At 48.4% G+C, this 24,211-nt stretch overlaps 1 protein-coding gene across 1 annotated transcript; it reads left to right on the plus strand.

The window, feature by feature from the left end:
- Window positions 1–5,046: 5,046 nt before the first annotated feature.
- EXOSC6 (exosome component 6) lies at window positions 5,047–17,065 on the plus strand. Its single transcript, XM_069968630.1, has 2 exons — window positions 5,047–5,724; window positions 16,621–17,065. Exons 1-2 carry the CDS (start codon window positions 5,095–5,097, stop codon window positions 16,780–16,782), a joined length of 792 nt encoding a protein of 263 aa, XP_069824731.1. The 5' UTR covers window positions 5,047–5,094; the 3' UTR covers window positions 16,783–17,065.
- The last annotated feature ends 7,146 nt before the right edge of the window (window positions 17,066–24,211 follow it).

Raw genomic sequence — 24,211 nt, forward strand, 5'->3', positions numbered from 1 at the left:
AATTTGTCTCTATTCTCATTAAGTGGAACTGAGCTGCAATACCACACCCAAACTGAGGACATGGGTGGTGCTGTTTCTGGAACAAAGCGGCTATGGTTTTCTAATAACCCCTTTTTTTTTTTTACACGGTTATATATGTGAAATTTAGAAAGCCTCCTACACTGCTCTCAATCCTTAATCACTTTGAGTAATGGAGCAGAAAATATCCTTTATTATTCGAAAAGCATTGTGGTCTACTGAGGTTTCCTATGAGTAACATAATAGGTTGGGGGCCCACTCAGACTCACTCGCCCCCCCCCCCCCCCCAGGCTGAACCCCTAGCTACACCCCTGGTGGGTGCTCTTTACTGCTTCAGCCAGTGTATATGATTGGGAACTGCAGATGGGACCTAGACTACCCAGCCCAGGTTCCACCTGCAATTCACAACTGCATATGCTAGATGTAGTGCCTAATTTCATGGAGCCATGGGCGAGGTTTATACAGCCCTGAAACAGTGTGCAAGGGCCCACAGAAAGAGCTGGGTTCTCACATTGTGTTATTTACACAAATACAATGTGGGAGCATTCAGATACTCACCCCTCCCTGCTCCTGTCTCTAGGGCCTGGCATCTTCCTCTGCACTGCGGCCTCTAGTGACCATCACATGTACAACAGAGGAGGATGCTGTAGATGCTAAGTCCCCTACAGTAAGCAGCCATCTGTATAGATCGCTGTATAGTTTATTTTGAGGGGGAAAAAAGGGGGGGGCCTCCACCATCCTTAATCCGGCCCTGGTGGGGGTTGAGGTGCTGGCCCGGATGCAACGCAACCTTGGCTTCCGGTGGGGCGCCCCGACGATCCCGGAAGCACCGGAGGTAGCAATTAGGCCCCAGCGTATTTAAGGGAGACAGGGGAGGGGAGGGGCAGTTCCCTGAAGAAGCCTGATATGGCAAAACGTACGTAGGGACAGCTCCAGGCGGTGCAGTAAAGATAGGTGAGTGATATCTTAACTGAGCATATGTTTACAAGTCACCTGTAGTATTTCTGCATGCGATATATAGTGGCACAGTATCCACAAGTACTTGGTAGGCACTTTATAAAGGACATTCTCAGCACCTTAGTCTTTTATATCTATACTGCACAGCCATTTATTATATTCTTTCAGGTGGCATCGGTCAATTTTTTTTATTGTTACTGTCTTTTTATGAATTTTATATTAAGTTAAGAAATCATGCAAATAAAAAGATATGATGAATTTTTAACTATGCCCATATTTTTCTTTCTGTATCCATTCCTGTTTATGGGTTGTTCTTTCTAGGATAGAGGGATACCGAGTGGGGAAGTGGTTTAGTGCAATCCCCATTTTAACTTGTGTAGTTACTTACCTCCTCTATCCTGAACCTTTTTTGCGCATAATAATGTAAGCCATCATTGATGACATCATTAACATCACTGATGACATAATTGACAACATTATCCAATACATCACTGATGACATAATTGACAACATTATCCAATACATCACTGATGACATAATTGACAACATCATCAAATACATCACTAATGACATGACATCAGCTACATCATAGACCATATTACTAATTACATAATAGACAACATCACTCATGACATCATCTACAACATTACTAATGACATCATTGGCACTATGGTCACTGGTGACATAATCTTCAAGAACAATGATGACATCATCTATGACAAATGCTGGGAAAGCTGGGTGACCACCATCATACTGAGTACAAGATACTGAAAAAGCTAGGTTACCTCGATCATACTGACTAGAAGATGCTGGGAAAGCTGGGTGACCTGCACCATACCGAGTAAAGGATGCTAGGAAAGTTGGGTGACCTCCAACATACCGTGTATAAGGTGCTGGGAAAGCTGGGTGACCTCCATCATACTGAGTATAGCATGCTGGGACATTTGGGTGACCGCCATCATACGGAGTACAATATGCTGAGACAGCTTGGTGACCTCCATCATATTGAGTATAAGATGCTGGGAAAGCTGGGTGACCTCCATCATACTGACTACAAGATTGTGGGAAAGTTGGGTGACCTCAATCATACTGTGTATAAGATGCTGGGACGATTGGGTGACCTCCATCATACTGAGTACAAGATGCTGGGAAAGCTGAGTGACCTCCATCATACTGAGTATAAGATGCTGGGAAAGCTGCGTGACCTCCATCATACTGAGTATAGCATACTGGGGCCGTTGGGTGACCTCCATCATACTGAGTATAGCATGCTGGGACCATTGGGTGACCTCCATCATACTCAGTATAGCATGCTGGGAAAGCTGGGTGACCTCCATCTTACTAAGTATAGCATGCTAGTGTTGTGGATACCATCGTATCTGAGTAATTGTCTACCTGCTCCTGATTAGATAATGGAAAAGGTATATACATGTACACGGAAGAATTACTCTAGACAACTTCTGTGGTCAGAATAATACTTGAGCTTTATTGAATAGCAAGCAGTTTATATAGTACGCATAAAGAAAGCAAGGGGTGGGATATGTTGTATCCTCTCTTCATTGGTTTCTTTCTTCCGTCACAGTAGATAAGAAAAGAATTCAGGAGTGGTACAGGATAAGGTCGCCCTCCACTATCATTCACAACAGTACAGCAAGTGATTTCATTTTGTACTACTGTCTACACACTGGGACAGTTGGGTGACCTCCATCATACTGAGTATAAGATGCTGGCAAAGCTGGGTAACCTCCATCATACTGAATATAAGATGGGTAGAAAGCTGGGTGACCTCCATCATACTGACTGCAAGATGTTGGGAAAGGTGAGTGACCTCCATTATACTGAGTATAAGATGCTGGGAAAGCTGGGTGACCTCCATCATACTGACTACAAGATGTTGGGAAAGCTGGGTGACCTCCATCATACTGACTACAAGATGCTGGGAAAGCTGGGTGACCTCCATTATACTGAGTATAAGATGCTGGAAAGCAGGGTGACCTCCATTATACTGACTACAAGATGCTGGGAAAGCTAAGTGACCTCCATTATACAGAGTATAAGATGCTGGAAAGCAGGATGAACTCCATTATACTGACTACAAGAAGCATGAAAGTTGGGTGACCTCCATCATACTGAGTACAGGATGCGAAAAAAGCTGGGTGACCTCCATCATACTGACTACAAGATGCTGGGCAGGGCTGGACTGGCCATAGGGCACTTGCCAGAAGGGCCGGTCCCATGCTCCTCCTGACCCAGCGACTCCTTTCCCCTATCGTAGGGAAATGAGGTCACTGGGCCAGAAGGAAGACGGGATCGGCCCACAACGTTCCAGTCAGCCCCCAAATGATGCGCGGCTGCCTAAGGTGTCCTGTCCCTGTGCGCCTGTGGCCGTGACTCGTTAGAGACGCTCCCTGTGCCGAAGGTCCTAGCCCCGGGAGCTCACTTATGCACACGCTGACCGTGGATAGGGCGGGACACCCCAGGTAGCCACGCATCATCCAGGGGCCAGACGGAGCCTGCAGAAGGAGAGAGGATCAACAGGGGAGCACGTTGTTACGTGAATTGTTTTTTTTTCTTTCTATCTGCTTTCCACAGAGGGGAGAGGGGGCCATCTTTAAAGGGGGGTGGAGAGGGGGTCATCTATAAAGGGGGGAGGGAGAGGGCTATCTATAAAAGGGGGAGAGGGGGCCATCTATAAAGGGGGGGAGAGGGGGCCATCTATAAAGGGGGGAGAGGGGGCTATCTATAAAGGGGGGGGAGAGGGGGCCATCTATAAGGGTACAACATAGGGGGGGCCATCTATAAGGGGGCAACATAGGGGGGGATCTATAAGGGGGATAACATTGGGGGCTTCTATAAGGGGGTCAACACAGGGGGGGCCATCTATAAGGGAGACAAAACAGGGGGAGCCATCTATAAGGGGGACAACTTAGGGGCCTTCTATAGGGGGGCATGTATAAGGGGACAACATGGGGGGCATCTATAAGGGGACAACATAGGTGGCCATCTATAAGGGGGACAACAGAGGGGGCCTTCTATAAGGGGGACAACACAGGGGGCCTTCTCTAAAGGGGACAACATAGGTGTCCATCTATAAGGGGGACAACACAGGGGGGCATCTATAGGGGGGCAATGTATAAGGGGGACAACACAAGGGGGGCATTTATAAGGGGGACAACATAGGAGGGCATCTATAATGGGAAATACACGGTTTGTAGAGAGATGAGGATGGTGCCAGAGTGAGGAGCCTAATATGTTTCTCTGGCAAATTCTGTGGATTCGTGGCTCGGAGAACTTCTAATTGCCCAGGGCAGATGGAGAAGAAAATGAAAAGGGAAGAACTCTGATCAGAGAAGATGTCCCCTGTGAGTCACCTGATGTAACTGCACTGTAATGTACAGTATATGGTGTACAGAACCTGTGTGGAGCTGGGTCTACCTCTATATAACTGTATGAGGTGACATTGGTCTTTTTAAAGTGGATTTTATTTAGTAGCAGTGGCAACATTAGTCAGAATGTGGTGGTATTATTCAGTATGCGGTGATATTAGTCTGTATGTGGTGCATTAATCCATATGTGGTGGTATTAGTCCGTATGTGGTGGTATTAGTCCGTATGTGGTGGTATTAGTCCGTATGTGGTGGTATAAGTCAGTATGTGCTGGTATTAGTCCGTATGTGGTGGTATAAGTCAGTATGTGGTGGTATTAGTCCGTATGTGGTGGTATAAGTCAGTATGTGGTGGTATTAGTCATTATGCGGTTGTATTATTAGGTATGTGGTGGTGGTGTTAAACTCAGCACAGTGACCAGGGACGAAGACATTCTGCCTCTGTACACTGTGTAGTGGTGACGACCTGTAACTGCAGCTCAGCTACACAGTACAGAGACAGAAGTTTCTGGGAATCAATACACAACTGTGAGCGATCATAAGCAAACATGAATGTATATAACAGTGAGGGCGACAGTAAAACGTGAAGGAACCTTGTTTAGAGGAGCAAATAGATGTGGTGTAATGACGTCCATAGACCATAGAGCTCAGCACGCAAGTAGGCGGCCGCTCTATCCCTCCCTCCTCTAGTCTCGCTGGTTGTTGATTTCCTGTCACGTTGTGTAGCTGCAGTCATGCCGGGTGACAGTCGGCGTGTGCGGGGCCCGGAGGAGTCTCAGAGTCCGCTGCTGTACGCCGCGTCTGGGCAGCCCCAGGCGGGGAGGACTGGCCGTGGGGCCGGGGAGCCTCGAGCAGTATTTGTGCGGGCCGGGCTCCTCAGCCAAGCGGCCGGCTCAGCCTATATAGAAGCGGGAGGCACTAAGGTGCTGTGCGCGGTGTCCGGGCCCCGGGAGTGGGGCGGCATGGGAGGAGAGAGCCGAGGCCGCCTCCTGTGTGAGCTGCGCTGGGCCCCGTTCTCCCGAGCAGGTGCCTGGTCCTCCTCCTCCGCCGCCTCTAACCGACAGGCGGGACTTCTGCTGCAGGAAAGTTTGGAGTCCGCCGTGCGATTGGAGCGTTACCCGCGGGCGGAGCTGGCGGTGTGGGCGCTGGTGCTGGAGGACCGGGGCTCCGCACTGCCCGCAGCTGTATCCTGCGCCTCGCTGGCCCTGGCCGACGCCGGCATAGAGATGTATGACCTGGTGGTGGGTGCGGGGCTGAGCCGGGGCCTGGAGGCCGGAGAGCCGCAGCTGCTGCTAGACCCCGATGATGCTGAGGAGGAAGCCGGAGCCACCATGTACCTGAGCCTGCTGCCTGCCCTCAACCAGGTAATCATAGAGCCACCATGTACCTGAGCCTGCTGCCTGCCCTCAACCAGGTAATCATAGAGCCACCATGTACCTGAGCCTGCTGCCTGCCCTCAACCAGGTAATCATAGAGCCACCATGTACCTGAGCCTGCTGCCTGCCCTCAACCAGGTAATCATAGAGCCACCATGTACCTGAGCCTGCTGCCTGCCCTCAACCAGGTAATCATAGAGCCACCATGTACCTGAGCCTGCTGCCTGCCCTCAACCAGGTAATCATAGAGCCACCATGTACCTGAGCCTGCTGCCTGCCCTCAACCAGGTAATCATAGAGCCACCATGTACCTGAGCCTGCTGCCTGCCCTCAACCAGGTAATCATAGAGCCACCATGTACCTGAGCCTGCTCCATGCCCTCAACCAGGTAATCATAGAGCCGCCATGTACCTGAGCCTGCTGCCTGCCCTCAACCAGGTAATCATAGAGCCACCATGTACCTGAGCCTGCTGCCTGCCCTCAACCAGGTAATCATAGAGCCACCATGTACCTGAGCCTGCTGCCTGCCCTCAACCAGGTAATCATAGAGCCACCATGTACCTGAGCCTGCTGCCTGCCCTCAACCAGGTAATCATAGAGCCACCATGTACCTGAGCCTGCTGCCTGCCCTCAACCAGGTAATCATAGAGCCACCATGTACCTGAGCCTGCTGCCTGCCCTCAACCAGGTAATCATAGAGCCACCATGTACCTGAGCCTGCTGCCTGCCCTCAACCAGGTAATCATAGAGCCACCATGTACCTGAGCTTGCTCCATGCCCTCAGCCAGGTAATCAGAGCCACCATGTACCTGAGCCTGCTGTCTGCCCTCAGCCAGGTAATCATAGAGCCGCCATGTACCTGAGCCTGCTGCCTGCCCTCAGCCAGGTAATCAGAGCCACCATGTACCTCCCCCTGCTGCCTGCCCTCAGCCAGGTAATCATAGAGCCGCCATGTACCTGAGCCTGCTGCCTGCCCTCAGCCAGTCAATCATAGAGCCGCCATGTACCTGAGCCTCCTGCCTGCCCTCAGCATGTAATCATAGAGCCACCATGTACCTGAGCCTGCTCCATGCCCTCAGCAGGTAATCATAGAGCCACCATGTACCTGAGCCTGCTGCCTGCCCTCAACCAGGTAATCATAGAGCCACCATGTACCTGAGCCTGCTGTCTGCCCTCAGCCAGGTAATCATAGAGCCACCATGTACCTGAGCCTGCTGTCTGCCCTCAGCCAGGTAATCATAGAGCCACCATGTACCTGAGCCTGCTCCATGCCCTCAGCCAGGTAATCATAGAGCCACCATGTACCTGAACCTGCTGCCTGCCCTCAGCCAGGTAATCATAGAGCCACCATGTACCTCCCCCTGCTGTCTGCCCTCAGCCAGGTAATCATAGAGCCACCATGTACCTGAGCCTGCTGTCTGCCCTCAACCAGGTAATCATAGAGCCACCATGTACCTCCCCCTGCTGTCTGCCCTCAGCAGGTAATCATAGAGCCACCATGTACCTCCCCCTGCTGCCTGCCCTCAACCAGGTAATCATAGAGCCACCATGTACCTCCCCCTGCTGCCTGCCCTCAGCCAGGTAATCATAGAGCCACCATGTACCTCCCCCTGCTGTCTGCCCTCAACCAGGTAATCATAGAGCCACCATGTACCTCCCCCTGCTGTCTGCCCTCAACCAGGTAATCATAGAGCCACCATGTACCTCCCCCTGCTGCCTGCCCTCAACCAGGTAATCATAGAGCCACCATGTACCTCCCCCTGCTGTCTGCCCTCAACCAGGTAATCATAGAGCCGCCATGTACCTCCCCCTGCTGCCTGCCCTCAACCAGGTAATCATAGAGCCGCCATGTACCTCCCCCTGCTGCCTGCCCTCAACCAGGTAATCATAGAGCCACCATGTACCTGAGCTTGCTGCCTGCCCTCAGCCAGGTAATCATAGAGCCGCCATGTACCTCCCCCTGCTGCCTGCCCTCAGCCAGGTAATCATAGAGCCACCATGTAATTGAGCCTGCTGCCTGCCCTCAACCAGGTAATCATAGAGCCACCATGTACCTGAGCCTGCTGCCTGCCCTCAACCAGGTAATCATAGAGCCACCATGTACCTGAGCCTGCTCCATGCCCTCAACCAGGTAATCATAGAGCCACCATGTACCTCCCCCTGCTGCCTGCCCTCAACCAGGTAATCATAGAGCCACCATGTACCTGAGCCTGCTGCCTGCCCTCAACCAGGTAATCATAGAGCCACCATGTACCTGAGCCTGCTGCCTGCCCTCAACCAGGTAATCATAGAGCCACCATGTACCTGAGCCTGCTCCATGCCCTCAGCCAGGTAATCAGAGCCACCATGTACCTGAGCCTGCTGTCTGCCCTCAGCCAGGTAATCATAGAGCCGCCATGTACCTGAGCCTGCTGCCTGCCCTCAGCCAGGTAATCAGAGCCACCATGTACCTGAGCCTGCTGTCTGCCCTCAGCCAGTCAATCATAGAGCCGCCATGTACCTGAGCCTCCTGCCTGCCCTCAGCATGTAATCATAGAGCCACCATGTACCTGAGCTTGCTCCATGCCCTCAGCAGGTAATCATAGAGCCACCATGTACCTGAGCCTGCTGCCTGCCCTCAACCAGGTAATCATAGAGCCACCATGTACCTGAGCCTGCTGCCTGCCCTCAGCCAGGTAATCAGAGCCACCATGTACCTGAGCCTGCTGTCTGCCCTCAGCCAGGTAATCATAGAGCCACCATGTACCTGAGCCTGCTCCATGCCCTCAGCCAGGTAATCATAGAGCCACCATGTACCTGAACCTGCTGCCTGCCCTCAGCCAGGTAATCATAGAGCCACCATGTACCTCCCCCTGCTGTCTGCCCTCAGCCAGGTAATCATAGAGCCACCATGTACCTGAGCCTGCTGTCTGCCCTCAACCAGGTAATCATAGAGCCACCATGTACCTCCCCCTGCTGTCTGCCCTCAGCAGGTAATCATAGAGCCACCATGTACCTCCCCCTGCTGCCTGCCCTCAACCAGGTAATCATAGAGCCACCATGTACCTCCCCCTGCTGCCTGCCCTCAGCCAGGTAATCATAGAGCCACCATGTACCTCCCCCTGCTGTCTGCCCTCAACCAGGTAATCATAGAGCCGCCATGTACCTCCCCCTGCTGCCTGCCCTCAACCAGGTAATCATAGAGCCGCCATGTACCTCCCCCTGCTGCCTGCCCTCAACCAGGTAATCATAGAGCCACCATGTACCTGAGCTTGCTGCCTGCCCTCAGCCAGGTAATCATAGAGCCGCCATGTACCTCCCCCTGCTGCCTGCCCTCAGCCAGGTAATCATAGAGCCACCATGTAATTGAGCCTGCTGCCTGCCCTCAATCAGGTAATCATAGAGCCACCATGTACCTGAGCCTGCTGCCTGCCCTCAACCAGGTAATCATAGAGCAACCATGTACCTGAGCCTGCTCCATGCCCTCAACCAGGTAATCATAGAGCCACCATGTACCTCCCCCTGCTGCCTGCCCTCAACCAGGTAATCATAGAGCCGCCATGTACCTGAGCCTGCTGCCTGCCCTCAACCAGGTAATCATAGAGCCACCATGTACCTCCCCCTGCTGCCTGCCCTCAACCAGGTAATCATAGAGCCACCATGTACCTGAGCCTGCTGCCTGCCCTCAACCAGGTAATCATAGAGCCACCATGTACCTGAGCCTGCTGCCTGCCCTCAACCAGGTAATCATAGAGCCGCCATGTACCTGAGCCTGCTGCCTGCCCTCAACCAGGTAATCATAGAGCCACCATGTACCTCCCCCTGCTGCCTGCCCTCAACCAGGTAATCATAGAGCCACCATGTACCTGAGCCTGCTGCCTGCCCTCAGCCAGGTAATCATAGAGCCACCATGTACCTGAGCCTGCTGCCTGCCCTCAGCCAGGTAATCGTACAGCCACCATGTACCTGAGCCGGCTGCCTGCTCTCAAGCAGGTAATCATAGAGCCACCATACCTGAGCCTGCTCCCTGCCCTCAGCCAAGTAATAATTGAGCCACCATGTACCTGAGCCGGCTGCCTGCCCTCAACCAGGTAATCTTAGAGCCATCATGTGCCTCATCCTGCCCTCAGCCATGTAATCATAGATAGAGCACCCCTGTACCTGAGCCTGCTGCCTGCCCTCACCAGGTAATCCTAGAGCCGCCATGTACCTCCCCCTGCTGCCTGCCCACACCAGGTAATCCTAGAGCACCCATAAACCTGAGCCTGCTCTCAGCCAGGTAATCATAGAGCCACCATGTACCTGAGCCTGCTGCCTGCCCTCAACCAGGTAATCATAGAGCCACCATGTACCTGAGCCTGCTGCCTGCCCTCAGCCAGGTAATCATAGAGCCACCATGTACCTGAGCCTGCTGCCTGCCCTCAGCCAGGTAATCGTACAGCCACCATGTACCTGAGCCGGCTGCCTGCTCTCAAGCAGGTAATCATAGAGCCACCATGTACCTGAGCCTGCTGCCTGTAAACCTGGCTGAAGCAGAACATCTGAATAGCGGTATAGCAGAGAAGACTACAGTTTATGCCTGGTAGCAGGTGTAAATTGTATAAATGTACGTGAGATGTGCCTGGAGGTGACATCATACACTGGCTTAGTAAATAGCCCCCAAAGTGTATTAAAAGGTAACAGAGCATATATAGATCAGGAGCGTCTATGTGCTATAAGTGTGAAGTGAACAGAACCAAAGACCAGAAGTAAGAAGTAGAGTAGTAGTCCGGGGGATCCTATGCAGCGTCGGACTGGGCCACCGGGGAGCCGGGGGATCCCCCGGTGGGCCCCACCCCCTCCTCCCTCTTGCAGGGTCCTTCCCCTAAGCCAGAGAAGGGCCTCCCGTTTGGAAGCTGCCTTATATCGGGAGCTCAAGGGGCCCCCTGCTGGCTCCCACACTGCTGGGGTGAGTTGAGCACGGCATCAGGGCCCGTCCTTTGTATAATCATTGGCCCTCCCCTCCCCCTGCTCACCTGGCTCCTTACATCAGCTCTGGGCCTCAGCACTGACCTCTTCCTGCCTGTCAGGAGAGCGGCAGCAGCAGCAGGGCCTCCTCCATCCCCCCTCCCCTCTGCAATCATGTGACTGTCTCCTGTTGCTGTGTGCAGTCGGTGCACAGGAGATGGGGAGAGGCTGCAGGCTGCTGGGCCTGGCAGGGAGAAAGGAAGATGGAGACAAGAAGCTTCCTGCCCTGCTGAACATGTGAGTGTGTGTGTATATACTTGTCTATCTGTCATCCGTGTGTGTCTGTACATGTGTCATGTGTTTATGCATGTGAGTGATATATATATATATATATATATATATATATATATATATATATATATATATATGTGTGTGTGTTTTCTATCATGTATATAGTGTATATTATGTAATGTAGTTCTATAGATGGTTTATATGTGTAATCTGCATGCTTTTGTATCTGTGTATCCATGTTGGTGAGTCTGTGTGTGTTAGTATGATTAGATGTATATATGTAAGGTGTGTTGTGTCTGCATGTTTGTGTATGTCTGCAGTATGTCTATTTGCGTATATATGTATACTGTATGTATGTCTGCAGTATGTCTATTTGAGTATATATGTATACAGTGTGTATGTCTGCAGTATGTCTATTTGAGTATATATGTATACAGTGTGTATGTCTGCAGTATGTCTATTTGCGTATATATGTATACTGTATGTATGTCTGCAGTATGTCTATTTGAGTATATATGTATACAGTGTGTATGTCTGCAGTATGTCTATTTGTGTATATATGTATACAGTGTGTATGTCTGCAGTATGTCTATTTGCGTATATATGTATACTGTATGTATGTCTGCAGTATGTCTATTTGTGTATATATGTATACTGTATGTATGTCTATTTGTGTATATATGTATACTGTGTGTATGTCTGCAGTATGTCTATTTGTGTATATATGTATACTGTATGTATGGCTGCAGTATGTCTAATTGTGTATATATGTATACAGTGTGTATGGCTGCAGTATGTCTATTTGTGTATATATGTATACAGTGTGTATGTCTGCAGTATGTCTATTTGTGTATATATGTATACAGTGTGTATGTCTGCAGTATGTCTATTTGCGTATATATGTATACTGTATGTATGTCTGCAGTATGTCTATTTGAGTATATATGTATACAGTGTGTATGACTGCAGTATGTCTATTTGTGTATATATGTATACCGTGTGTATGGCTGCAGTATGTCTATTTGTGTATATATGTATACCGTGTGTATGGCTGCAGTAGGTCTATTTGTGTATATATGTATACAGTGTGTATGGCTGCAGTATGTCTATTTGTGTATATATGTATACAGTGTGTATGTCTGCAGTATGTCTATTTGTGTATATATGTATACAGTGTGTATGTCTGCAGTATGTCTATTTGTGTATATATGTATACAGTGTGTATGTCTGCAGTATGTCTATTTGTGTATATATGTATACAGTGTGTATGGCTGCAGTATGTCTATTTGTGTATATATGTATACAGTGTGTATGGCTGCAGTATGTCTATTTGTGTATATATGTATACAGTGTGTATGGCTGCAGTATGTCTATTTGTGTATATATGTATACTGTATGTATGTGATGAGAAGTTCACACTTTGGAGGTCCAGTTGTGCAGGAGATCCGTGAGGCTTGGGCTCTGATCAGTTTAGGATTCTCACATCAAAGATGATAGGTGTTGTAGTAGATATAACAGTAATACTTTAATCAATGGATGACGGGTTTCATCAGATGAGATCATCAGATCTATTGAGGATTCCCTTAGAAACGCCTCATCCATTGATTTAAATCTTACTCCTACGTCTAATACGACACCTATCATCTTTAATGTAAGAATCCTGAATCAGCTGATCATCGCCCAAGCCTCACGGATCTCCTGCACAACTGGGACCTCCAGAGTGTGAACTTCTTCTCAACTATTGTACCGACTCAAGAATAAAGATATAAGCAGCAGACACAGACACAAGTGGGATAATGCCCCCCTCACCAAACTGCACCCCCTCTGGAGCAGCAGCAGTAGTATCAGTGATAGGTAGGATAATGCCCCCCCTCATCTGACTGCACCCCCTCCGGAGCAGCAGCAGTAGTATCAGTGATAGGTAGGATTATGCCCCCCCCTCACCAGACTGCACCCCCTCCGGAGCAGCAGCAGCAGTATCAGTGATAGGTAGGATTATGCCCCCCCTCACCAGACTGCACCCCCTCCGGAGCAGCAGCAGTAGTATCAGTGATAGGTAGGATAATGCACCCCTCATCTGACGGCACCCCCTCCGGAGCAGCAGCAGTAGTATCAGTGATAGGTAGGATAATGCACCCCTCATCTGACTGCACCCCCTCCGGAGCAGCAGTATCAGTGATAGGTAGGATTATGCCCCCTAACCAGACTGCACCCCTCCAGAGCAGCAGTATCAGTGATAGGTAGGATTATGCACCCCTCATCTGACTGCACCCCCTCCGGAGCAGCAGTATCAGTGATAGGTAGGATTATGCACCCCTCATCTGACTGCACCCCCTCCGGAGCAGCAGTATCAGTGATAGGTAGGATTATGCACCCCTCATCTGACTGCACCCCCTCCAGAGCAGCAGCAGTAGTATCAGTGATAGGTAGGATTATGCACCCCTCATCTGACTGCACCCCCTCCGGAGCAGTAGTATCAGTGATAGGTAGGATAATGCACCCCTCATCTGACTGCACCCCCTCCAGAGCAGCAGCAGTAGTATCAGTGATAGGTAGGATTATGCACCCCTCATCTGACTGCACCCCCTCCGGAGCAGCAGCAGTAGTATCAGTGATAGGTAGGATTATGCACCCCTCATCTGACTGCACCCCCTCCGGAGCAGCAGTATCAGTGATAGGTAGGATTATGCCCCCTAACCAGACTGCACCCCCTCCGGAGCAGCAGTATCAGTGATAGGTAGGATTATGCCCCCTAACCAGACTGCACCCCCTCCGGAGCAGCAGTATCAGTGATAGGTAGGATAATACCCCCTCACCAGACTGCACCCCCTCCGGAGCAGTAGTATCAGTGATAGGTAGGATTATGCCCCCTCACCAGACTGCACCCCCTCCGGAGCAGCAGTATCAGTGATAGGTAGGATTATGCACCCCTCATCTGACTGCACCCCCTCCGGAGCAGCAGCAGAGGCAGCACTAAAGTAGTAAAAATTCTTCGTTTTAGCTCTGAGAAAGGCAAAACATTGCGCAAGGGGGAGTTAATAAAGTCACAAGATTTTTACTACTTTGGTGCTATCTTCGCTGCTGAATTATTGTTCCTGGTTCCGTTGAAAGGGCTGCAAGCGGCATCAAGGTGTACAAACCACCGCTAAAGTGACTGGCAGTGTTGGGCTTGTAGCATGACCGCCCAAGGTGAGCAGCAAGTTTAGCCACTTACACACATTTGTTCTGCAGTAATACGCTATGTGCGCCGCATGGTGTTCTCTCTCTTCTACTAGTATAAAATGGCAGATTACATCTAAAAGCCATGTTCACACAACATATGTTTTGCATAAATCTTAGCTGTTGTTGCAATTTGCAATAAGAGCCGCGATTTATGCAAAACACACGTTGTATTGGAATGAATGGAATCCCAGACGGGGCGTATACACATAGTATACGCTCCAGCCGCACAAAAAACTGACATGTCATTTTTCTGCGGCCGTACAGACATGGCAGTTCACACAATGGAGTGTGCGGCTCCGGCCACACGCTCCGTTGTGTGCAGTGGTGAATTCGGATGCGGGTGCACACTGGTGCACCTGCATCCGAATTCAGCAGAAATGAAGATCATCCGGCCAGTACTGCAGTACTATCCGGGATGATCTCCAGTAACACCGGCTGCTCTGTGACCCGGCTGCGTCACAAAACAGCCGGTGTTATATGTGGTGTGAACCCAGCCTAAATCTAGGTTTACACACAGTATTTTTGCTCAGTATTTTGCAACCAAAACCAGGAGTAGATTGAAAACACAGAAAGGCTATGTTCCCACACTGTAGAAATTTAGTGGATGGCCGCCATTTAATGGCAAATAATTGGTGTTATTTTAAATTTCAACATTGTGTGAACAGAGCCTTTCTGTGTTTCAAATCCACTCCCGGTTTTGGTTACAAAAAAAATGACCAAAATACTGTGTGAACCTAGCTGTGTGACACCATGCTTACCGCTTTCTTTCCACTGGTGCACTCCTGCTGCTTCTACTGGTCCTGACTCGCTGACAACCCGCTCAGCCAATCACTGCAATGACCTGCTGCAGCCATTGATTGTGAATATTTGCAGTCTTTAAAGTGTTAACTGTTATTTGAATGAACTTTTGACATATGAGAGGTTTAGCTTGGTCGGGGTCTCTCTGATAGTAACAGCCAGGTGAAGCATCACTCCCAGACCTTGTGCGCAGTCAGGCTGATTACAGGTCACTGTCTCCACTATATTATATAAATTTTGTTTCCTGTAATCAGCAGAACCCCTAAGAAATACATGTTATTAAATGGCCCAGATTGCAGCCGGGCTGCATAGACTTGGGCAGCGTGCGGTTATGGACGGTGCATTTATGGAGGCATACACGGATGTGTGCAAGAGCCTGGACTGTCATTATAAAAACTTTTGACATCATGCAGACGTGTGAAATGTTTCGATCAGTCGGGGTGTCAGTGCTGAGACCTCATCTGGGGGCTAGATCATCACTCCATCAGTCATGTTACACATGACAGGCCCATATACTATAATGGAACCCATCTCCTATAATGAGTGCTCAGCCCCTCACTTGCATTATGATGGACTGAGTGACATTCTGGCCATTGTTGGGTGTCTCACCCCTGAGACAGATTAAACTTTTAATCACGTCTGTCTGACATTTTGTATTGACCTTAAAGGGGTACTCCAGTGAAAAATATTTTTTTAAACTAACTGGTATGAGGAAGTTATACGAATTTATTTATTACTTCTAATTAAAAATCTCCAGTCTTCCCGTACTTATCAGCTGCTGTATGTCTTGCAGGAAGTGGTGTATTGTTTCGAGTCTGACACAGTGCTTTCTGCTGCCACCTCTCTCCATGTCAGGAACTGTCCAGAGCAGGAGAGGTTTTCTATGGGGATTTGCTGCTGCTCTGGACAGTTCCTGACATGGACAGAGGTGGCAGCAGAGAGCACTGTGTCAGACTGGAAAGAATACACCACTTCCTGCAGGACATACAGCAGCTGATAAGTACTGAAAGACTGAAGATTTTTAATTAGAAGTAATTTACTAATCTGTAACTTCTGACATCAGATTAAAAAATATATATATATTTTTTTTTTTACCAGAGTACCCCTTTAACGCTTTAATGACCACTGATGTGCTTTTCATGATGGTCCTTTAAAGTCTTATTCCAGCCCAACAGCTTGTGGTGAGGCTAGAATAAACAGTCATGGGTCTCCTCTGCTGGAGATTGTAATAGAGGAGCAGACTAGATGGTCATTTTTTCCTTCTTCTTCTGAGGCTGTGTTCACACATTACATTTTTTATGTGTTTTTACAGCAATATTGTTGGAATTTCATTAAAGTTTCTACCTAAATGGTGCAGTTTTACCACAACTGCATGAATCAGTAACAACTGTATAAGTGACTGGCAGTGCACTAGCATTGCTGCTCACATACACAGCTCTATGCAAAGTCGCTGTACTAACGCGAAAGGTTTGGCGCTGATTATGTCTTTATATGTTGGGTGCGCCCCAAGAATCAATTTCCCTGGTGGGCCAAGGTACCCCAGTCCGACACTGATCCTATGTATGCTGTACATACTTTGTTAAATTGTGATCGATTGTAAAACAGGATGTGGATATGTCACCTAACTTTGGATTTTGTTTTATCCAGGTTTCCGGGCTCCTGTGCAGCGGTGAGTGGGAGGGTGACAGCTCTGCAGAGGCTGTGCGGATGTGTATGGAGGGCTGTCAGCGGCTGTACCCAGTGCTACAACAGAGTCTCCTGAAGGCGACAAAGAGGAAGATTCCTGCCCCACAGCCTCAGTCTGGATAACTGCAACTATGTGACCTCTGTTGTATTGGTGACTGCAGTCTCAGGGATGTTGTTGGTCTCAACTCCAGGAAAGCATCATGGAAAGTGCTGCTCCCCACAACTATACCATTAAGAGACACCGGTGATGAAGAGCTGCCGTCCTGGAATGTATCACCATGTGACTGGAGGGGAAGATGGGGCTCGCTGGTGATGTCTTGGTTTTCACTGACCTGCCTCATCAGTAACTTTTTTTTCCCCTCCCCTGTAAAGAGCTGTAAATAAAAGTTTTAGTATTAGCTTTTTATTTGTTGGTTAGCATTTACATCATTGTTTACCATCATTTACCCCTGAAAATACCCAACAGTTGTGAGGTAAGTTCTTCCTGGGGCTGCAATCAGCGTTAAGCTAGGGAGTGGAGGATCTTCAATAATTGCTATTGTGATGAGTTATCACACATTTTTTTCCCCACAGCCAATATCTCTGGCAGAGATCTGCCTTAGCTTCTGCATTCACCCCATTCAACACACTCAATGTCTCAGTTTAGCTTACCTTAGACTTTTTGTGGTATTGGTGGGTGTACATACATTGACCTAGTTTTATTAACGCCATTATGTTCAACAGTGGTTTTGTGAAAAATGAATAGTGCTACACAATCATTTTTCAAAAAAATAAAACTGAAGGTACACTTTAAGCTAGACAGTCTTCATATGTGCCTGGCAGAAACCGTGTATGATGTATGATCAATTTGGTGCAAGTCATCTGTGTCAATGTTTGCCAATGTTTGTAGTAAATTTGGGCCACTGCCTCGTAACGTGCAACTGAGGAGCATCTAATAAGACAGGCCATCATTAAGAGCTCTTCATACTTTACACCACATAAGAGAGTTGCAAAATGTGGAGTGTGAGCACTGCGCCTTGTTATGATGAATACTATATCCAGCACTCTAACCAGTGAAAAGTGGTATTAAAGGGTTAGTGCGGCGGTAAACAATTATTCACAGAATAACACACATTACAAAGTTATACAACTTTGTAATGTATGTTATGTCTGTGAATGGCCCCCTTCCCCGTGTCCCACCACCCCCACCCGGAAGTGTGGTGCGCTATACATACCTGTCACGTGCCGACTCGTCTCCGATCTTCAGTCAGCGGTGTCGTCTTCGGACGGCCAGGCCAAATCCCTCCGACTGTCCTGAGTGCCGGCCGCCCTCTTCAGCGTCATCAGCTGCTCAGCCGCGATTGGCTGAGCACAGTTTGGCTCAGCCAATCGCGGCTGAGCAGCTGATGACGCGGCAGAGGGCGGCCGGAGGGATTTGGCCCGGCCGTCTGAAGATGACAATGCTGACTGAAGATCGGAGACGAGTCGGCACGTGACAGGTATGTATAGCGCACCACACTTCCGGGTACACGGGTGGGGGTGGTGGGACACGGGGAAGGGGGCCATTCACAGACATAACATATATTACAAAGGTGTATAACTTTGTAATGTGTGTTATTCTGTGAATAATTGTTTACCGCTGCACTACCCCTTTAAGGCTCATTTACATGTCATTTTGTGGTTTCTCCAAAGTAGTGTGTCTTGATTTCATCAAAACACAAGTTACACAAAAAAGCAGGATAAAATGCCTAGAGTATGTTGTGCTTTAAAGAAAAATGCCTTCCAAAAATTATGAATCATACTCACAGAAAACTTGATTTTTAGGAAAACTCCATGACAGCAACCTAGTTTTAGGATATGTCCACACTACGGAATCCCAGCGAATTCCGCAGCTGGTCCCATAGGCTTCATTCTATGGTTTGGCAGATTCCGCCGTCCACCTGAAGAATGAGTGTGTTCATTCTGCAGGCAGTTGGAATCTGCCAAACCATAGAATGAAGCCTATGGGACCAGCGGAGATGCGCACGGGGGCAAGCTGTGGAATCTGCAGTGGGTGATCTTCTGGGATTCTCTAGTGTGGAGATACCCGTAGTGTATGCAGCGAGAGGAGGTTTTCATCAATTCTAAAAGGTTGGGATTAGAGATGAGCAAATATACAGTAAGGGTGGGTTCACACTAGAGAATCCACGTGGAGAAGTTCTGGCGGATTCCGGCGCTCGTACCCATCCATGGTGGCGTGCATATCCACCGGCCCCATAGACACCATTCTATGGCCAGGCCGATTCCGCTGTCTGCCAAAAGAATAGACATGTCAGTTCTTTTGGCAGAATCTGCCCGCCCATAGAATGGTGTGTATGGAGCCAGCGGATATGCTCGCCGACGTGAATGGGTACGATCAACGGAATCCGCCGGAACTTATCCGCACGAATTCTGTAGTGTAACCTACCCTAATAACGAAGCAAATTGCTTTGTTAGCTTGGCAGTCGGCTTATCAGCCAGCTGCCTTTTAACTCAGTGCTTCTCCTCCCCTGGTGCATGGATCCAGTCCTTGGAAAACCAAGATCTCTTGGGCCAATATGAGACGATTGCAATCTCAGAGGACTTTATCTTGTCTCACGTTCATCAATACCCTCTGTGTCATGGAAGTGGGCGGGAACATGTAGGCCATTTTGAACTCCCATGGTATGCTCTTTGGGGGAGATTTATCAAAGGGTGTAAAATTTAGACTGGTGCAAACTGGCCACAGGAACCGTTCACAACTCCTCTTTCCTTTTACTAGAGCTGGAAGCTGAGCTGTGATTGGTTGCTGTGGCCAGTTTGCACCAGTCTAAATTATACACCCTTTGATAAATCTCCCCTTTTGTGTCTACCACTGTGGGCTTGTCCACCTTGTATAGGGAACAGAATTTATTTAAAGTTGTTGTCCCTTGTGCCCATCAGATCTATATCTGGCATGCCCCATTTGTTGAATATCTGCTGGAATATTGCCCAGTTGAGAGACCATTCTACCGGAATCGTCAATCCGCGAGGCAGTCTGCCAATACATCCGAGTTCCCTTTATGTAAATCATGGGTAACCCAGCTATCCTCCCTTCTGCCCAGGAGATTCTTTTACATACCTCTGTGACCTGGTCCCTCCCTCCTTGTTTATGTAGTATACACGAGCTAGGTTGTTTATTTTGATCTTCACCAACTTTCTAGAAGAAAGGGAGCGAACTGAAGAAGAGCTAGTTAAATTGCTTTCAGCTCTTTGGCATTGGAAAAGAGAGACGCTCCCTGCTCCCTCCATCTGCCTGCTGACCTTGTCTTGAAAATAGGCTCCCCAGCCAGTCCCAGAGGTACCCATTAGAGATGAGCGTATCACAGGGCAGCACTAAAAGGCCGTTGGCTGGATGAGTGATTCGCTCATCTCTAGTATCCATCATAATCGTTAACCATCTCGGTTTCCTAAGATTTTTGCTGTCCTTGACCCCCCCTCCACCAGTTCAGAGATCTGCAGGTGTTCATAGACAGAACATAATGGTACTCCAGGCCCGCAAAGGACCTGTTCCATACCTGAAGAACATCTGTTTAGATCTTCCCTTGCCAAAGGGCCGAAAGCACCACATCCTCTGGAGATGAGAGTAGGCCCAGGAACCTCATCAACATCCTCACTGAAATATGGTAAGGAGAATGAGAAAGGAGAAAATAGCAACCATTCCGGAGGTACAATTTCAATTGGATCAAGTCCAGTGAGAACCCCAGGAAGGGCTTGGTCATGGATGGAGCCAGGTCCAACTTGGCCTGGTTCACTAATCATCCAAGCTTGTGTAGAAGCTCTAGGGTACAACGTAGTTGAGAATTAAGGAAATCCACTTCACCATAATCACCAATCATCCTCATATGGTGTTAGCCTGATATCTTGTAGGTTCAGAACCAACACCACCACTGACGCCACTTGAACTAGTGGGGTGAAGGTTATGCCGAAAGAACTTTGAATTGTAGATGTTGCATCACTTCTCTGAAGTACTTCAAGTTCCTTCTTTGGGCCCGCAGGATGGGAATATGGAAGTAGACATCTTGAATTTCTAGAGAGGCCATTAAATCCCCCCCCCCCCCCCCCCCCCCGAATAGGGTGGTCTTAATTGTTTCCGTCCAGAAACTGCATTTTACCATCTAATTTTTTAGATACTTTAGCTACTCCATAATCATACACTATTTTCATGCTGGTTACACCAGGAACACAGGAGAATACACTCGCTATTGGATTTCAGAGTGTGAAACCTTTTCTAGAGCTGAGATTGGTATTAGATGTAATATCTCTAGCATCTATCATAATCGTTAACCATCTCAGTTTCCTGAGATTTTTAGATACAGATGCAACATCTCTTTTTCTAGAATCTCCTTGGGAGATGGCAGAATACAAGAGACTGCAAACCCTGGTGGGGGTAACAGTTAAAATTAGCATATAACCATTTGTCACAACATTTATGACCCAGACACCCCCCCCCCCCCCCCAAATGGTGTCAGAAATCAGCATTTTTTGACTAGTCGCCTCTGGATTGTTTGGGGTTTCTCTTTCTGGAATTATAATGCCGACAGCCTCCTCTACCACAGTAGTGAGACTGCTTGAACCGCTGAGGTTACTTGTCTTAACGGTATTGCCGTTGAAACGACCGGTATGTCTGAGGAAGAGACTTCCCTTTCTTGTCAGATAGTTCTTCCATTAGGGTATCAATTTCTGGCCCAAAAAACCTTCCTGGATTATATTTCCAATTGCATAGGTGGTACTTTTAAGAGTTATACCTGGACCAAGGTCTTAACCGTTAAGCCCTGCAGCCATGGTCCTGGATGCCAGCCTCACCTGTTGGGTTGTAGAATCACAGGTAAAGTCAGTAGTCAGATTTACTTGTCTAGGGTGCGTTGACACGTACAGGATCTGCAGCAGATTTGATGGTGCTGATTTGAATCTGCAGCAGATCCACAGTAGATTTTATGGCCCAAATTTGATTTGCTTTGAATCTGCAACTTCAAATCTGAGCCATCAATCTGCTGCAGATCCTGTACATGTGAACACACCCTTAAAGAGGTGAATATATAATCTCTCAAAATGTAACTGTCATTTAACTGTCACTGCAAAAATAAATAGTACAAGCAATTAGAATAGATTTTGTTAACCAAGTTTCCGTCTGTGCTCAAAAAGCTGTTTTCCAGTCTCCCTTCTCACTAAAAGAAACAGCCAGTGTATAGCAGACAGCACAACAGAACATCCTTCAATCTTACCTGACCAAGTTCCTAGACCAGCACTAATCAGTCTGGCCTGTGAATCCAGCCTTTCGGTGCTCAGACAGTCTCCAAAGTGCAAGGCTCCTCTTCCTGCTCACTCATCCCCCCTCAGCCCCTTCCCCCCCATAGGTTATAATTGACACAGCAAACCCATCTTCAGTTTGCTTTTCTGTAATTTAGATGACTTTGCCTTTATAATGAACGAATAAGAAGTGAGAGGGGAGGCTGCACAACAGCTTTTTGAGTACAGAAAGAGGCCTTTTTGCCTAATAAAACCTATTATAGAGTTTCTTAAAATTACTTGTACTATTTACCCCGGGGGAATTACAAGGGTTCTTTGCTGATCCCCAACTTCTGCACCTAAAGGCGTCTCAAACTGACTACTTGGAATCTCCTATAATTGTGGAGGAAATAGCTTTAGCCATTAAAACGCTGCCTGCAGGTAAAACCCACGGGATGGTCGGTCTAGTTGGGGAATGGTACCAGTTAAATGTTGAACTTCTATCCCCACGGTTGCTGAGCCTTTTTGAAGGAGCTCTGGCCTCGGGTCAGCTATCTGACTCTCTGAGAGAGACACTTATTATCTTACTTCTGAAGCCCGGGAAAAATCCCAAACTCCCAGACTCATACCGGCCCATCTCCCTCCTAAATTTTGACGCAAAAATACTAGCTAAAATTCTTGCCCTGCATTTAAATTCAGTCATACATTCAGTGATCCACCCTGATCAAACTGGGTTCATGCCAGGGAGAGCCACGGATATTAATATTCAGCAACTCCACTTGAATATTGACGCCTCTAAGGATGACCCTCAACCTGGGTTTGTCCTCAGCTTAGACATTTATAAAGTGTTCGATTCAGTTGAGTGGCAATATCTATGGTTGCTCCTGGAGGAACTTAAGTTTGGCCCCACTTTTATCTCCTGGGTTAAATTATTGTACTCGGCTCCTATGACGTGTATACGCACCAATGTGGATGTATCGACACCCTTTCCCCTGGAGAGAGGGACAAGGCAGGGGTGCCCGCTGTCTCCTTTTTTATTTGCTATAGCAATGGAACCCCTAGCTGCGGCCATCGTTGCCTCTCCCTCAATCCGTGGTATTGCCCATGGGTCCCTAGTAGAAAAAGTGTCAGTGTAAGCAGACGACACATTGGTATATTTAGCGGATGTTGGCCCCTCCCTGTAATGCCTTCTGGCGGTTATTGACTCATTCGGGGTGGTGTCTGGACTTCGGGTCAATTGGGCAAAATCCTCCATAATGCCCTTTGCCAATGCGGTCATTGATAAGTCGCGACTCCCTGTTCCCTTAGAAGTGGTTCAGCAGTTTAGGTATCTGGGGGTAGAGGTTACAACGTCTATTAACAGCAACATTCCCTTAAACTAAGAACCGCTGCTTGCTACAACGGAAGTACGACTGCGGTCGTGGGCCTCGATGCTGGGAAGAATTAATATATTCAAGATGATATATACCTAAGTTTTTTATACCTCTTCCACGCTTCTCCCTCCTTTCCTGCTGTAGAGTTTTTTCGACGCATAGAGAGAATGCTGAGATCCTTTTATTGGCAGGACAAGCCCCCAAGACTTAATCTGTTTTCGCTTCAGGCGTCCAGGCTTCAGGGGGGACTGGCAGCCCCGAACCTCTATCATTATTTTGTGGCCTCACAACTAGTTTATGCTAATTGGTGGTTAGACCTGGATATGGGTAATGCAGCTGTTAATCTGGCTGGCGCATTTCTTGGGTCATATGAAGGCCTCCTTAATACCCTCTATAGGTACAAATTGTCTTCTTCCTACCCATTGACAGTTAGGACGGTGGCGAGGGCGTGGTCTGTAGCACATCAGAAGCTGCCATGTGCATCTCTATCCCCCAGAATGCCCCTATGGCTGAACCCCCACCTTCCTCATCTACTTCCCCTTCCTGGCTCTGTCATGTGGGGTAAGCATGGGGTTAAATTTCTGTCCCAGATCTACACTCAATCGCAGGAGTTTATCTCATTCCCGCAACTTCAGTCCCAATTTAACATCCCTGACTCTGCCTATTTCCATTACCTGCAGTTGAGACAAGGGGGGTCAATTTGGGGGGTTTACTATCTCACTGGAGTTTTCACAAACTGAGTTGCTTCTAGGTGCTGCAGACTTGCCTAAACCGTTGACGCAGTCATTTCAACTACTTCAGTCGGTGATTGACTCCCCTTTTGATCGAGCGTGTGGGGTGTGGAGGGCAGATATTCCTTCTCTGTCATCAGACCACTGGAAAGAGGTGGTGGGTTCTTTCTACCCCACGGTGGTTAGTTCACGTGATTTGCTCAT

The sequence above is a fragment of the Dendropsophus ebraccatus genome, chromosome 4 (genome assembly GCF_027789765.1).
Source record: "Dendropsophus ebraccatus isolate aDenEbr1 chromosome 4, aDenEbr1.pat, whole genome shotgun sequence".
NCBI classification, from domain to species: domain Eukaryota; kingdom Metazoa; phylum Chordata; class Amphibia; order Anura; family Hylidae; genus Dendropsophus; species Dendropsophus ebraccatus.

Coding starts and splice junctions, on each gene's coding strand:
- EXOSC6 (XM_069968630.1), top strand. CDS start 5,095: ATGCCGGGTGACAGTCGGCGTGTGCGGGGCCCGGAGGAGTCTCAGAGT. Junction 5,725..16,620: donor TGCTGCCTGCCCTCAACCAG/GTAATCATAGAG, acceptor TGTTTTATCCAG/GTTTCCGGGCTCCTGTGCAG.